Source organism: Ceratosolen solmsi, unplaced genomic scaffold, assembly GCF_000503995.2.
Source record: "Ceratosolen solmsi marchali unplaced genomic scaffold, CerSol_1.0 scaffold70, whole genome shotgun sequence".
In the NCBI taxonomy this organism is placed as follows: domain Eukaryota; kingdom Metazoa; phylum Arthropoda; class Insecta; order Hymenoptera; family Agaonidae; genus Ceratosolen; species Ceratosolen solmsi.
In genome coordinates, this window is record NW_011948448.1 from 594,584 (window position 1) to 610,062 (window position 15,479).

General features: G+C 29.9%; 1 protein-coding gene across 1 annotated transcript in view; it reads right to left on the reverse strand.

Moving 5' to 3' along the window:
• Positions 1-45: 45 nt before the first annotated feature.
• The window catches only part of Src42A (Tyrosine-protein kinase Src42A), a 27,747-nt gene continuing 12,313 nt past the window's right edge, over positions 46-15,479 (reverse strand). Inside the window, exons 2-7 of the mRNA XM_011504775.1 lie at positions 10,281-10,939; positions 6,717-6,838; positions 5,026-5,189; positions 1,531-1,858; positions 754-1,089; positions 46-346 (exon numbers count right to left, since the gene is read on the reverse strand). Of these exons, the coding sequence (XP_011503077.1) occupies positions 138-346; positions 754-1,089; positions 1,531-1,858; positions 5,026-5,189; positions 6,717-6,838; positions 10,281-10,639 (1,518 nt within the window). The 5' untranslated portion in view covers positions 10,640-10,939 and the 3' untranslated portion in view covers positions 46-137. The remainder of the gene's footprint in view (positions 347-753; positions 1,090-1,530; positions 1,859-5,025; positions 5,190-6,716; positions 6,839-10,280; positions 10,940-15,479) is intronic.

Here is a 15,479-nt window from a genome sequence, read left to right on the forward strand (position 1 = left end):
CTTCATGCATTCACCATTTATATCTAGCGTCGGTGCTCATTGGCTTCTTTTCGTCAACCAAAGTGATTTATCCTTTTAGTTTTCAGCAATTACATAAAACGCTGGTCAATGTTGCGAAATTTCGCACTGGCTATTACTCAGTAAGCCGATGCGTCCTTATACTCAGAACCCTCCATGGTAAAAAAATCTTCGAGTTTCCATTGAAGGGTCTCGAAAGTAGGCCTTTTCATGGGATCTTTGTTCCAGCATTCGAGCATTATATCGTACAACGGAGGTGGACAACCTGGTGGACAGGGCATGCGGTAGCCATGATCGACCTGGTGCAGCACCTCGGCATTTGTCATACCTGAAAATTATTTTCAATCGTCCTTTATAGCACATTATAATTAGTGAATTTATAAAGCAAAATTATTCCAAGCTTATCCAACATCGACAAAAACATCGCGACTTGAAATAATTTCATGCTAATAAGATTGGAATAGTGAACTTTTGCAACAGATAATAAACATATTTTATTTCTATAATAACAATATTTTATTTCTAATTACGTATTCCGACATAAATATTCATGTTAGTTCAGACCGCACACAAAGGCACAATCAATCATAAATTTTGATCCTTATGATATGAAGTAATAATACTGGTACTCGGCATGAACATCATTGCGACAAGAATACTCGAATACGGCACGGCTAATCGTATAATTGTAATGGAAAAAGAAAATCGAATGAATCACAATGGACAGCCACTCACCAGGGTATGGTATTCGGCCATAAGTAACGAGTTCCGTAAGCAGGATGCCAAAGGACCATACGTCGGATTTGATACTGAATTTGCTGTAGTTAGCGGCCTCCGGAGCCGTCCATTTAATGGGGAAACGCGCCCCGATCCGGGCCTCGTACTCGTCCTCCTTGATAAGCCTGGCCAAGCCGAAATCCGCAATCTTCACGACGTTACCATCCGCGACTAGAACGTTGCGGGCAGCCAAGTCTCGATGAATGTAGTTTTGGGACTCGAGGTAAGCCATACCTGCGGCTATTTGCGCCGACATATCGATCAGCTGTTGGAGCTTCAATCCTCGGCCCTTTCCTGTTGAACGAAAAAAATTCATCATTTATCAACTTAATTTCAAGTCGACTCTTCGTTTCTTTTCCTTTTCACAAACTATCACAACTACACGGTTATTATGCCAACTAGTGATGGCGATGCATCGTCTAATGAAAAATAGTTGCGTCATTTCATTTTAAGAAACAATATGTTCCCCCTCCAACCAATTTAAGTCTTAACAAGTCTAAACGAATTTCACGACAATCAATTTTGTAATAAAAATTCTTTTCAAATGGATGCGATCTAGCACGACCAATTCGACGATCGAGAAGATTCGGTTGTACACGTAAGCCGCCAATCTGGCTCGAGCGAAAGGTCCAAGTATTACGGCCGTGCTGAATGATTATTGCTTTATGCAGTTGAGAATAAACTTTAGAGGGAGAAAGGGAGGAAAGGAGTGGATGTTCGGCGCAGAGGCAATACCTTGAAGAAATTCGAGCAGACTTCCATTCCTCATGAGCTCCGTAATAATGTAGATCGGCTCCTCCATCGTGCAAACGGCATAGAGCTGAATGAGCTTCGCGTGTCGAAGCTTCTTCATGATTTGGGCTTCGGCGAGGAAGTCCTTGGGGTCCATCGTGCCAGGTTTGAGAGTCTTGATCGCGACGAGAGTCGTGTTATTCCAGAGACCCTCCCAGACCTCGCCAAATTGGCCCTGACCGAGCTTGCGCACGAACTTCAGGGAAGACCTGTCGATCTCCCATTGGTCTCGGGTGCGGTGGCTCAGTCCCTCGGTCACGGGTTTCTCCACCTGCGACAGACAAACGGCACCGAGGCGCCCGCCAATTTAGTTCCTGATATTTGGCACCGTAACACCGAGCGCACCGAGAGAATATTTTGTTTGTTTGTTTGTTTTTTTCATTGGTATTGCGAGCAATCAAAGTTCACTTATCGCTTTACGAAACTTTGCTTAACTTTATTGGACTACCGAATTGGATTACCGAAGAGGAAAAAAAAGCCGAGTATACAGGAATGAAAAAGGCAAATCCATTCAATGTGTAAAACAAAAGTTCAATACAAAGATATTTAAAGAAAAGACGACTAATATTTATGGCTATTTTGAGAAATTTTTATAAACGATGGAATATTTTTAACAAATTATGCGCGAAAATTTAACGATTAGATATTTCTATATCAAGTAAGTAATTATTAAGAAAGCTTCGTATAGTTTAAACTGTAAAATGCATTACAATTCAAAATCTCCATTACATATAATAAAACAATAGAAACTATAATAACTCTCGGTGCGTTTTTTTTTTTTGTTTTTGTTTGCTTCATTTATTCGTTCAAGTGCTGCATGATAATTTATGCGTGAATAGACAAATCATGTACGAGCAAATGAGAGAATCTGTGAGCCTTTTCAATTGTGAGTTTATGAACGTGGGTGAAAGTATTTATGCGTATACCGTACATAATTACACACACGTATAAACTATTTACATATATGCGGTGCTCAGTTTTTCGCAATGATACTAAGAACACGATTTTGAAAATGTTGTAAGTATATGTAGGATGTGACAAGGGTTTTTAATGAAATTCTTTACTAATGTATTAATACTTAAACAAACTACTTTTAATTCTAAAGCTTATTACTTTTGCATTCATTTCATACTTGCTGTGCTTTTAATTCATATAAGATTCAGTTAATTATTTCACCAGAATAAAACTACTCGATTGAGCTCGGTGATATGATAAATTATTCAATTGCAACCAGACACATAGTATAAAGATTAGAAAAATTTTATGTAAATTTTCATTGAATTATTGCAATTTTTTATTAACGCATTGCTATTATTATTATTATTCAAAAATAAATTTAAATAAAATTTAAATACTTTACAGATTGGATGATTCGCTACATAGCATCGAATATTCGATAAATAAATTATTTGTGATCACCGAGCAAGTCAATGTACTTTGCAAAAAATGTTGAGTTTACATAATAAATAATATGCACTTACTTCGAGCTAAATTTACTCAAATAGTACTTGAACTATGCCGAAGCCTTTCTATGACTTTAGCCTCGTGACCTACATTATACCGACATTATACATTATACTTTGTAAGGATTCTACTTTTTTAGTTGTAGGTTAAAGAAACGTTAATTGCTAATCGCTTGCTCTTATCAAAAGTAAAGGATAATCAATCACAAAAGGTTGAACGCTTCATTAAAAGAATGAAATTATTTAAGCACCAAGAATTCTACGAACCCGGAAACAAAAAACTTGAGTCCGTAAAAAGTAACGTAACCCAATAGGTGATTTCATATAAAAATATTATGATACAACTTAATTATTAGTTTTATCAATTTAAATTTAGACAGAAATAAAATCTAGTTGATAAATTTATTGTATAATTTACTTAATAATAAAGTTATAACGATTAGAATAATTTCACAACTTCTTAATTTGCTTCGTTTAAATTATTCGTTCAAATTATTAAAGAATTAAATAAAATTAAATTATTAAGTGTAATAAAAAAAAGTCGATAATTTTGGCAAACAATTTTATTCGTACAATATAAACATCGCCATTATAAACAAATTGTAAAAAATATTTGTAATATGAAAATATAATAAAAATAAATAACAGCAAAAAATCTTTGATACATTATTTTAACTTACTTATATATATTTACTTATAATAAATTAACTTTAAAAAATAATCAATATTAAAAAAAAAAAAAAAAAAAAAAAAAAAAAAAAACATTTCAAATACATAAAAAGATCATAGAGAAACTTTGTCGATAACATACAAAATTGGCAAAAATATGCTTATATAAAACTTTCAAATTGAATATTGGATTAAATTAATATTGTATTCATTAAATATCTATAATAATATTATGATAAAAATCCATAATACTTAATAAAATGTACAAATGTAGCTTTAAATATTTATTAATTAAAATTGTAATATTGGTCAGCTGGCAGATTAGCAGTATGAAATTTAAATCCAAAATTAGACAAAATTGTTATTTCTAACCATGAAGTTAACGTTAAATACGCATTATTTACACAAAAGTATAAGTTTTTTTTTTCTTTTTTTTCTTATTAAAGGTGGTAAGTGATGACATTCAATGCTTGATGTATTTTGTCACGATATAAGTTATGAATCTAGTATCGTTAATGCAATGACAATTAAAAACGAAGTCTTACGATTCGTTGTAAATGATGAAAATAAAAGTATATCAAATATTATTGAGATTTTGTAAAAAAAATCGCTTGTGCTAGATACATTTGTATGATTTTAGACACAATTGTATGACATTACAGATGTTTTCAATGAAAAGAAATAGAATATTATAATGGGATATTCAATTTACCAATAAAATCCAGCGAAAGGTAGGGGAGGCAAAAACAGAGAAACAAATCTGTTAAAACAAGTAGTCTTACATTTATAAACTATAAAAAAAAAAAAAAAAAAAAAAAAAATAGATAAAAAAAACTTTCAATCCAAAGTTCGTTAAGTATTGAAGATTTTCTCAAAAATCCAGCCGATGAAATACTATCCTGTTAACCTTGCCGTTGGACTTAAGAAAAACAACATTTAAAAATTAAACTAATGTCTACTTAAATATAATTAAACAATGCCTTGCTGGAATTTAAAAAATTACTGAAATATATTATAATTAAGCTATAAGAAATATATTAATTTTATTGCATTTCAGTTAATGTTATAATCATAATTATATTTAAAATTCTTTGATTTTTTATTTCTAGCAACAATAATAATTATTAATAAAATACTTTATTACTTAGGATAAAATAACACGATTATTAATAATTATTCTTTTCTTATCGTGTTGCAATAATAACCTTCATAACAATTTCATTTTCATACTATTGAGCCAGAGAGGATAAATGAAATTAATTTTCCTAAATAGTAATAAACAACAATATAATTTCAAATACTTTACCTGCACACAAGGCTTGCACAAGTTAACGCACAGACCATCGGCTTGTTTACTATAGTACTCAACGAGATCCTGGAGATTCCTAAAAGTCGTTCGCCTTGCAATAAAAAAGCCACCCTCGTCTAGCTGTCGGATTCTGTAGTGTTTTACCGTGTCACCATCACGAACTAAAGCAAATTTGAAGCAATTATTGTTAATTATGGTTATCAAAAAGTACACAATTTCTTTGCATTTATATACTTAAATAATATATACTTATATATATATATATATATATATATATATATATATATATATATATATATATCTGAAACAGCAATTATAAAATATAGTATATATATATATATATATATATATATATATATATATGAATCTGAAACAGCAATTATAAAATTTAGATACTATGCATATTAAAAGCAATAACTTTCAAATCTAGTGACACCAATGAATAATAATGTTAAATGTATAAATTATTTATTAATATATATATATATACACTTAATGCAAATTATATTTTTAACGAATAAAAGTCTTGCGATATCATATATTTGTATTTAAACATTTATTATCGATGTGAATATACAATTGGACGAGATATACAAAAACATTGTTTTAAAATGTAATTCATAATATTGAATAGAATATTTTATATAAAAAATTAAAATATAAAATAAATTTATTTACTTTTTCCGGGTTTTTTTTTTTTTTTTTTTTTTAATTTTTTTAGTCGATTTGTATAAGCGATGAAGCGTTTCTTATTATCTGAAAACTTTACATTATTTTGTTATTTTTACGAAGCATCAAAGTTTCATTCGTATGGCAATCAATAATGTTTAATTCATATAGCATATAAATATAGGCATTTTCAATTTTATACATAATTGTTTGCGCAAAAGATACTTTTCATCTGGTTATTATTAAATAATAAACAATTTTTAAATGTCATTTACGTATTTTTATAATACATGTATACGAGATGAAGATAATTATAAATATATATAGGAATAAAGTTTTTGTTTAATCCTAACGACAGCAAGTAATACAATTAAATTATACTCGTCGACAAAATTCTAGTGAAGTACATTGATTAAATATTAATTTTCTTCAAAAGAATTTATAAAATTCTCATTCTTTGTAAGCTTTAAGATAGTCTGACTATTATAAATTTAAATTTATTTACAATGATAAATTCTCATGGCTAAACAAAAAATTACAATATAAAAACTTCCTATTGATGCTTGTTATCGCTTTAAGTGCCATAACAAGACCAACATATTTTTGGAGATGAATACTACAATTGCAAATTGCTAAATATAATAATTTAAGCTAATTGTACCATTACATCTTTATAACAAGTTCATTCTAAATAGAAATTTCAAGTTAATAAAATTACGTTTCATTAATTATTAATTCAATTAAGGTCTATATTGAAAAAATACTTGTTTTTTCTATTCTGTAGAAAATAATGATTAATATTTTTAATTAATACCTTATACGTTTTTTTACATTAAAATGTTAACTATTTATAATCATTTCATTTTATCTAACGTATCTAAAAATATCACGATCAAAGCTTCATTCAATCTAATTTTTAATAAATAATAATCTCGGTAAATATTTTACGCGTCGAATATCGAATTGATAGAATAGAACATTATAATCAATTTTTACAATAAATTAACAAAATAACTTACCAGAAAGTGAATAATCATTCTGTCTGCTTTCTGAATCTCGAATCAAGAAGGCCCCATGATCATTATCTGGAAGCAAAAGCTTCTTCTCAGCTTCGATTCGCTTTATTTTTTTGAAGTACCATCTACAATTAAAATGAAGTCATGAAAATTTTGTATACATGGTAGTACAGAATGGATCATTTATGCAATTTTAATACATAATGAAAATTTCTAAAATTAATTCTTTATTGTCATCATTATTATCATTTAAAAGTATACAATGTACATTGAAGATTTTAATGTTTTTAATTGAGTACAAAGAGTTTATTGTTATAAGACGCTTTAATACAGCTATATAACAAAAATAATACTTTTTACAGCGACTAAAATATTTATTTTTTATATTTTCAACTAAAATCAATGATAATGTAAACGGTTTAAAATTTTTAAATTGTAAATGTTATTGCAATTAATAATCGAATTATTGTATAAAATGTCTAATAACTTTTTATCAAGATATTTATTGCCGATTACTAACTAGCTAATTCGACTTTAACCGGCTTGTCTGCAAATTTTATATATACAGTAATCTTATTATTAATTTAATGAACGAAATTAAAAATTAAAAATATTCGCTCGTGATGTAAATATGTACACGATTGTTCAAACAGTTATGGATTTAGAAAACTAACAATTTACAATAACAATATAAAAAAATACAAAATAAATAACGGTAAAATAATACTGTGTAAAGAAAAAGCCACATGAGCGGATTAGTCAATGGCGTACAATGAACATTGGTGAAAGCAAGGTCACATTGGCTGGACATTAGCTACATCACTAACTCCCCCCCCCCCTCCCGGCCGCCTTGTGCCAAGTGAAAGAAAAATTCATTCTAAGAAAAATCAATTTAATCAAACATAACGTAAATTACAAAGACTATTGGCTTTTTCGCTCTGTGTTATTTATGCTGTCCTTGGTTAATCTAACAATTTAGTCAACATTATTCCAAATTAAATGTTTCATCAAAATCTTAATCTTATTATTAAAATTAATTTTAATAGTGAAATAATATACAAAATTTTTATAATATTCAATATACTTTTTTATTTTTCAGTGCAAAAAAAAAACAGTTATAAACATTTGATAAATATTTAAATTAGCTACGTAAACAAATTATTACGTCTACTTCTAAATGCTAAAAATAGACTTTATATCTATGATTGTAATAAGTTCAGAATAAATAAAACTCTTCTTTTCTTTTTTTTTTTATTTAATACTATATAATAATATCTCATTATTTATTTTTTTTTAATATTCTCATTCGATATTATATTTTTATTATAACTCATTTTTAATATGTAGTTAAGGTAAATGGGATTAACAATTAAATATTAATCAATTAATTACTTTATTCTGAGAAACTCAATCAATTATTCATATATCTTGCAATATAAAAGTAGTTATATACATAATAAAAGCCTATCGATGCTATGTATTGTATATTTTAAAAAATTTAATTGCACAACAATAATAAAAATAATAATCGTAATTTATTCTAAATTTTTTTTCATTATATTTTTAATATTTTAAATTTCAACTTTTGTCAATCAATTGAAATCATTTATATTTATTAACTGAAATAAATAAAGATCTGTAGATTAGAATCTATAGAATATACTAAATAAGGCATTAAAATTAAAAATAGACGTTAAAAAAAAAAATTTTTGTTTCCCATTATTCTGTAAGAATTAATTTTTAGTAATATAACGATGTTGCAGTACTACTATTATTATTATTATTATTATTAATTTTGTTTCATTTTACAATTTAAATTGTAAATTTTATTCAGATTTTTTTTAATAGCCAAATGAAGTTAATTATTATTAATACAGTAATAAATTATATTTTATTGAAGGAATAGGTCTTTTTAAATTAAGGTTTTCAATTTGATGTTATTAATTAAATCTTTAACGGTGCATTTGTCGATATTGTCAATGTCACCCCACAAACGCCGTTGAAATTCGTTTATTTCCAAACAACGTGCTGACCCAAAGGCTCTTCACTTAACTGTAAAACTGTCGTACAACGTCCATTACAAATAGCAAAGAAATAATGCGAATTTAAAAGTACCTAACGTCGATTGGAATCACAACAGCCTTGTGACTTTTTTATCTGATTTCAATTCTCTAACAAACATTGTGCTCCATCTCTATGTAATAAATTAAGCGGAAAAGTTGTAAAATCATAGTTTCAGTTTCATTGGATCTTTTTAATTGCCAAATATGTTATAATGTAATTATTTTTAATAATACGTATGATTCTAGTTGACGTGACATTATTCCATGAAGAAAAGCTAATCGATAATATTTAATATCTCAATTTACAATTATTGTATATAAAAAATATTGCAATGGAATGATAAGGTAATTTAAACTTTTCCATTGGCATATCAATAGAACTTTTCAATCAATAGAACAAATGTATTAATTAATTGTACACTATTATTATTTATAATAAATCAACATAATTTTCTATTTATGTTTTTTTAAAATTGTAGAAAATTAATTTTACATGTTATTTGTAAATTTACCTACTTTTCGGCAATTGTAATTGCTTGGGCTACATATAAATATATAAAATATTGATTCATTTGCCATTAAGTAATTTACATACGACAATGCTCTTTTATTATTACACAAATTAAATAAACATAAAACTATAATTTTTATCCTTAATTTTAGTAAGTATTGAATAATTTTTATAGATCAATTATATTTAAATATAATTTTAACCATATAACTTTGCATCTACTATTTATTGATTTTTACAAGTCAATTATTACTAAATCCAAAATGATAGATATAGTATTGTAAGCAATAAACAAAAGCGAATAGCAAATGTATTTTTAACTTTACCAACAAACACTGAAAATGTTGACATAAAGAAAATAATTATATTTTTTAATATGATACAAATATATAAAACAATTATTTTTCAATAAAAAAAATGGTGTAAAAAGTGATAAATGTATATATATACAAAAAAGATAATTATATAATAAAATTTCATCTATTGTATAAAATTAAATAAAAAATGAATTATTTATTTAAAATCTTCAAATACATTAATAGTTGTTCAAATAGATAATAAATATTTTTGTTCAAGATATATATATATATATATATATATATATACTTATTTACTACAAAAAGGTATATAAAATAAAAATCATAATAAGAATCAACCTTTCCGATTATTTTCAACCAATTTTCTATTGATTATTACATTTTCAACTGACCAAAAGTTTGTTAAGAAAAATATTTATTTAGAAACCAGGTAGGTAATTAACTTGGACAAGTAAACTTTAATTTATAAAACAATACTATTTTGTGATTATATAATAGTAGTTCAAATGATACAAAATTACACAAACTTTTTCGCACTTCATAAATTTCATGAATTAATTTTCATGATTTCAAATAAAATATAGTACTTATAAATACATATTATGTAGAGAGAAATATTAAATTGAATAATATTTAATAATATAAAATTAATGTGCATTGTAAACTTAGTACATACGGCTCAGCCTCGATGGATTTCAATTTGGCGACGTAGTTGCTTGGAATATAACCTTCTTGTCTTGTCCTTTTACTCCTAGCTAGCCACCAATCACCCTGGGTATCGTTAAGTATTTCCAGGTGCTCACCCTTCCTAAAACTGAGGTCCTCGTCCGTTCTGGCGTCGTATTCATACAAAGCAATAAAGATCTTGGCTGTTGGCACATCTGTGTCAGGTATTTGTGGCATTGGTCTAATAGGATCTGGTGGTGGTGTCGGCACTGGACTCACCTGAGAAGCCACTGCCTCTATGCTGGGATTGCATATTCTGTCTGGCTTCTCATTTTCATCGTCACATTCACATCCAAAGCAGTTTCCCATCTTGATGACTGTCGGTCAAATAAAACAAACTGCTTCTTATTTTAAGAATTCCAACTACACTTCATTAGTTTCACTATTTCTCAAGAATTTTTTGGCACATTGCTTTATCACTTCATTCACAGATAATCACTATTTAAAATTTTCCAAATACACTTGAAAACATTTGGAAATTATCCATATATTGCTTATTAATTGCTATCTTCGCTTAAAAAAAATACAGCGGATTGTACAGAGGCTTGAATGTCATTAATTATTGGAGATTGGATTCCTCTATTGGTATCCTAAGACGGATAGCAGCACCTGTAACAGATTATTTTTGTATTAATAATTTAAACTATAAACTTAAGTGATATAAATTTTTTATATAATTCCTAAAATATTATTTCATTTATCTGATGCTACACGAGTGAAAAAGAATTCATAAATTTTATCAATTTGTTGTCTTTAGAAATTCAGAGATATTTAATTCATATTTACATGATATTTATCATGAAAGTTGAATCAATGCTCAATATTTTAGAAAACAAAATAAAGTTTAAATTTAAATTGTATTAAATATACGCCTTTATTAATGAATTTTTTATCTAACATCATTTAACAGAAACAATTAGAATAAAATTATAATTAATAATCATTTAAAGCGTAACTAATAACATTAATGCACACTTTAGTTTTTTTCATGTTCTAATAATTGGAATCGGAACGAATGTTTAAAGAACTCATTTTAATAAAGGTTCATTTATAAAGAATGTTTAATTTAGATTGGTTCGTTCTAAGAAGTAATGAGAGAAAAGAAGTAAGTAAATTAAATAAGAAATAAATAGACAAAGTGATGTCCGGCAAGTGCAACATGCGATAGATTGGAATGAAATCTCTTGAAAAAAGATAAAGGAGAAAAAATGTTCTCACGATCGTAAACCTTGACAGCCTCGAATCAAATATATATATATATATATATATATATATATATTTGTTTGGATGTATAGGTGTGGGTGCATGTGAAAGTTATGACACTAATAAACAAAGCAGATGAACGAGAAAATGAAAGAGAGAAATGGGAGAGAGAGAGAGAGAGAGAGAGAGTGAGAGAAAGAGCGAGAGGGGGCGAGAGGATAGAAGCTCAAAGCCAAAGAAAGACATACAGACAAAGAGAAAGAAATAGAGAATGAGTGAGGAAAATTAAAGCCCCTATAATATGCATAAGTTGATGTGCTATTGCCGTATGAATAAAGAGCGAAATAAATATGTTGCTTTCTTCTTCTGTTTGTCCATATATATATTTCTCTTCGTCTCTTATTTTTCTGCCCGAGTCTCACGCTTTTAAAGTACCTATCTGTATAGCCATTATTATTTTTGTTCCCGTAAACACGAATAAGATTGAGTGAAAAATTAATAATATTAATAAAATGGGCAATTATACAATTTTATATATTTCAAATTCTATATATTTACATTTACAATTAAATCGTAGGTTTATCGTAATTAAAAAATGTAGGTTAATTTTATAGGTTATGTATTTAATTCCTTAAAGTTCAGTACTTTAAGATTATCACGATTATCACATAAACCAATATTGGTGAATCTCGAATTATAAAATTTTCTATTTTCAATGTCAAATGCTAGTTAATTTTCTATATTGAAATATATTTTATTATATAACCAGTATAAACGCATAATGTTATGTACGTCTATGTATTTCAAAATTATTATTCAAATATAAAACATGGCTATCGAATATTTATTAATTGCATGAAATTAGTTAATTATGAGAAAGTGGGATATTTACTTAATATTACTTTAACCTAAAATCATATGCTTATCGAAATGAATTTAAAAAATAGTGTTTATCAGTATTACTAAACTCAAGAAACACATACAAAAACATAAGACCTTCAAGAAATATAAAGAGTAATCGAATATTGAAATTTAAAAAATCTTTTAAATCGAAAAAATTGTAATTTTATATTTTAGCGTTCAAATGTTGCTGTGCTTTGACGAACACTGCAGAACTAAAAATTGGACGACATTATAAAGATACCAAAAGAAAAAAAAAATAATAAAGTTAAGATATGTAAGAATATATAATTTACTACAGCAAACAACAAAAAAATATGTACATTACTTTCATTCTTAATACATCTCTCATTCTTTCTTTCATACCGTCTTACAAATTCTTTAGTTAGTCCTACTCCTTTCACTTTCTCTCTTCAGCTGATATACGATCGTGAACATCCTGATTGCGTATTTTCTGTCTGTATTGTTCTTGGTTTATAATATCGTTTCTCTCTCTCTCTCTCTCTCTCTCTCTCACACACACACACATCTCTCTCTGCTTTTTCCACTCTACCACAATACGTCTATACTATATAATTTTTATTTCACTCCATCTTCCTCAATCTTCCGCTGCTCTTTTATTTTTATAATAATTTACAATTTGTGCAACTTACTAATCGTCTCTTCCACAACGTTTCATCACTTATTTTTTCTACTTTTATCTTTTAAGTGCTTATTAAATATATTATTCCTCTACGATGACAATGTTTTGCTTTTTTATCGAACTTTTGAAAACATGCATTTCTTTGTTAAAGTCGTTCAATTTGTATGAATTTGTAATTTTTTTTTGCTGCACACCAAAATACCAACTATCTATTTTTTTTTTCTTCAATAAGTATAACACGCAATTAAGAAAAACTGCAAAATTTTATTGAATATTGAAGAAATATTACGAGAATACTACTAGGGAGTAAGGTATCTTAAAAAGTACTAACTCTCATTGAATTTATAAGAAATTAAATTTCAAAGCTGCTTGCTTATTTCGGGTCAATGATCCATCGATACTTATTAATTGCAAATCACTTTTAGAATGTGGCTTTCGAGTCAGAAATTAAAATCCTATATTTAAAAAACTTCAGTCGCTTCTATCCCGAACAATAAAGAAAAACAATTTTTTTTGTTTTATTTTATTTTATTTACTGTTGAAAGAACGACGATACTTCAATTTGCATTATTTTCGTACTGTCGATGTTTATCTTCAGACATAAAACGTCATATTCGTAGATTATACAATCTTAAATATTATTATCTGGCCAATTCGCAATTACAGTAAAGAAAATATCAGGAGGGCACGGCGCGTCAGGGACAAATGTTTATACGAATTCATTACGAGTCAGGTAAATCCGTAACACCGAGGCACTCGATATTCCTTACGCACTCTAATCTTCACGACCTTCCTCCTCACGATGTTACGCATCCGCGTCGGTCGTTGCTGCTCGAACTTGCCCGGGATTGTGCTCGCGCGCATCCCATAGAAGGACGAGGAAGCTGCCAGTGGATTTTTTTGTATTCTCGGCGACGTACTGGACTAAGTGGGTATGAGAGGGAGCCGAGAGCCTCCGAGTGGCTGGCACAAGGTTGCGTGCGCCATCGTTGTCGTGGCGCGAGTCAATTCTTGCAAATGTATAGCTACTATACGTATGCTTTGCCTATATTTTATAATTCCTAGTTTTTAGACTCGATGGTCAATAGATTTCTCCCTTTTCTCTCCCCCCCCTCCCTCTCTCTCTATCTCTCGAATGATATATTAGCAACTTACAAACAACAAAGATTTATTAATTTTGATTAGACTCGTATTTACGTGAATCTCGTATTGACGAGATTAGAATAATCTAAGGAAAAATTGATTTAACTTGGAGATAGCCAGTGGGGGTGATTAGAAAGAAGATAGTCGAAGGATAGACTAATATATACACTGGTAATCTTAATTGCCATTGATAATCTCACATCAAGATCTTATTGGTATTTTAATTGCGCAGCTTACGTAAGGGGCGAAGTTGATTATAATATATAATGCGATGTGTATTTTAAATTAAGGAAGGTAAGTGAAGTGACCGAGAAAAACATTTGCCTATTTACTTATTATGCGAGATAAGAAATGAAAATATACGAGGCAGTCGGTAGTTGTAGGTTAGCGGTATATGTAACATAGTGTGGGAGTTAGGGAGGGAACAGAGAGAGAGAGAGAGAGAGAGAGAGAGAGAGAGAGAGAGATAGTGAGGGGGGTGGGAGGGGATTTAAAAGGTCCAAGGTGGAGTTGGGGAAGTTTTCTGTTGCTGCTGCTACTGCTGGCTGGCAGGCAGAGCTTAGGCCGCGTCTACAAGGTGTATCTTACCTTATTCAAAGCGCGTCCCTAACAACGAGCTACAAGGCTCGGCTTTGCTCGGCTTTGCTCGGCTTTGCTCGGCTCAGCTCGGCTCGACCCGACTCAACTCGACTCGACTCCACTCGACTCGACTCCACTCGACTCGACTCGACTCGACTCGACTCGACTCGACTCGATTCGCGCGGGCCGTTATAGCGACCAGAGCAGGACGGCACGTCGCCCGTACCGTCGCACAGGAGATCGAAAATTCCGAGAGCGCGCCGTTACCACGAGTGTCGGCCTTTGTTGGCCGCAGAAGCGTGCGTTGTGTGTGCGACGTAGTTGCGCGCTCGCGAGCACAGCAGCAGCAGCATCGACATCCGCTCAGGCATCCCCGCGGCTGCTAGCTGGGCGATCGTATGGAGAAGAGCGGAGGGTGGAGGGGGAGTGGGCCTGACAGGCTTATTGCACCAGGAGTCAGGCGCGACCAGTCGTCTATTTGTCCACGCGGACTCGCCCGTTTCTCGTGTCCCGTCTCCAGGAACTGCCTGGGACTCGTTGGAATAACGAGTTCCCGGCGCACTTTCTGCTTACCGCGAGGCGCGCGCTACACTTATAAGGGGACTTTGCGCGGACAATGGGAGAAACGTAGAATTGGTCGTCGCAGGGACGAGGGAGGATAATTGGAAGGAATGACTTGCG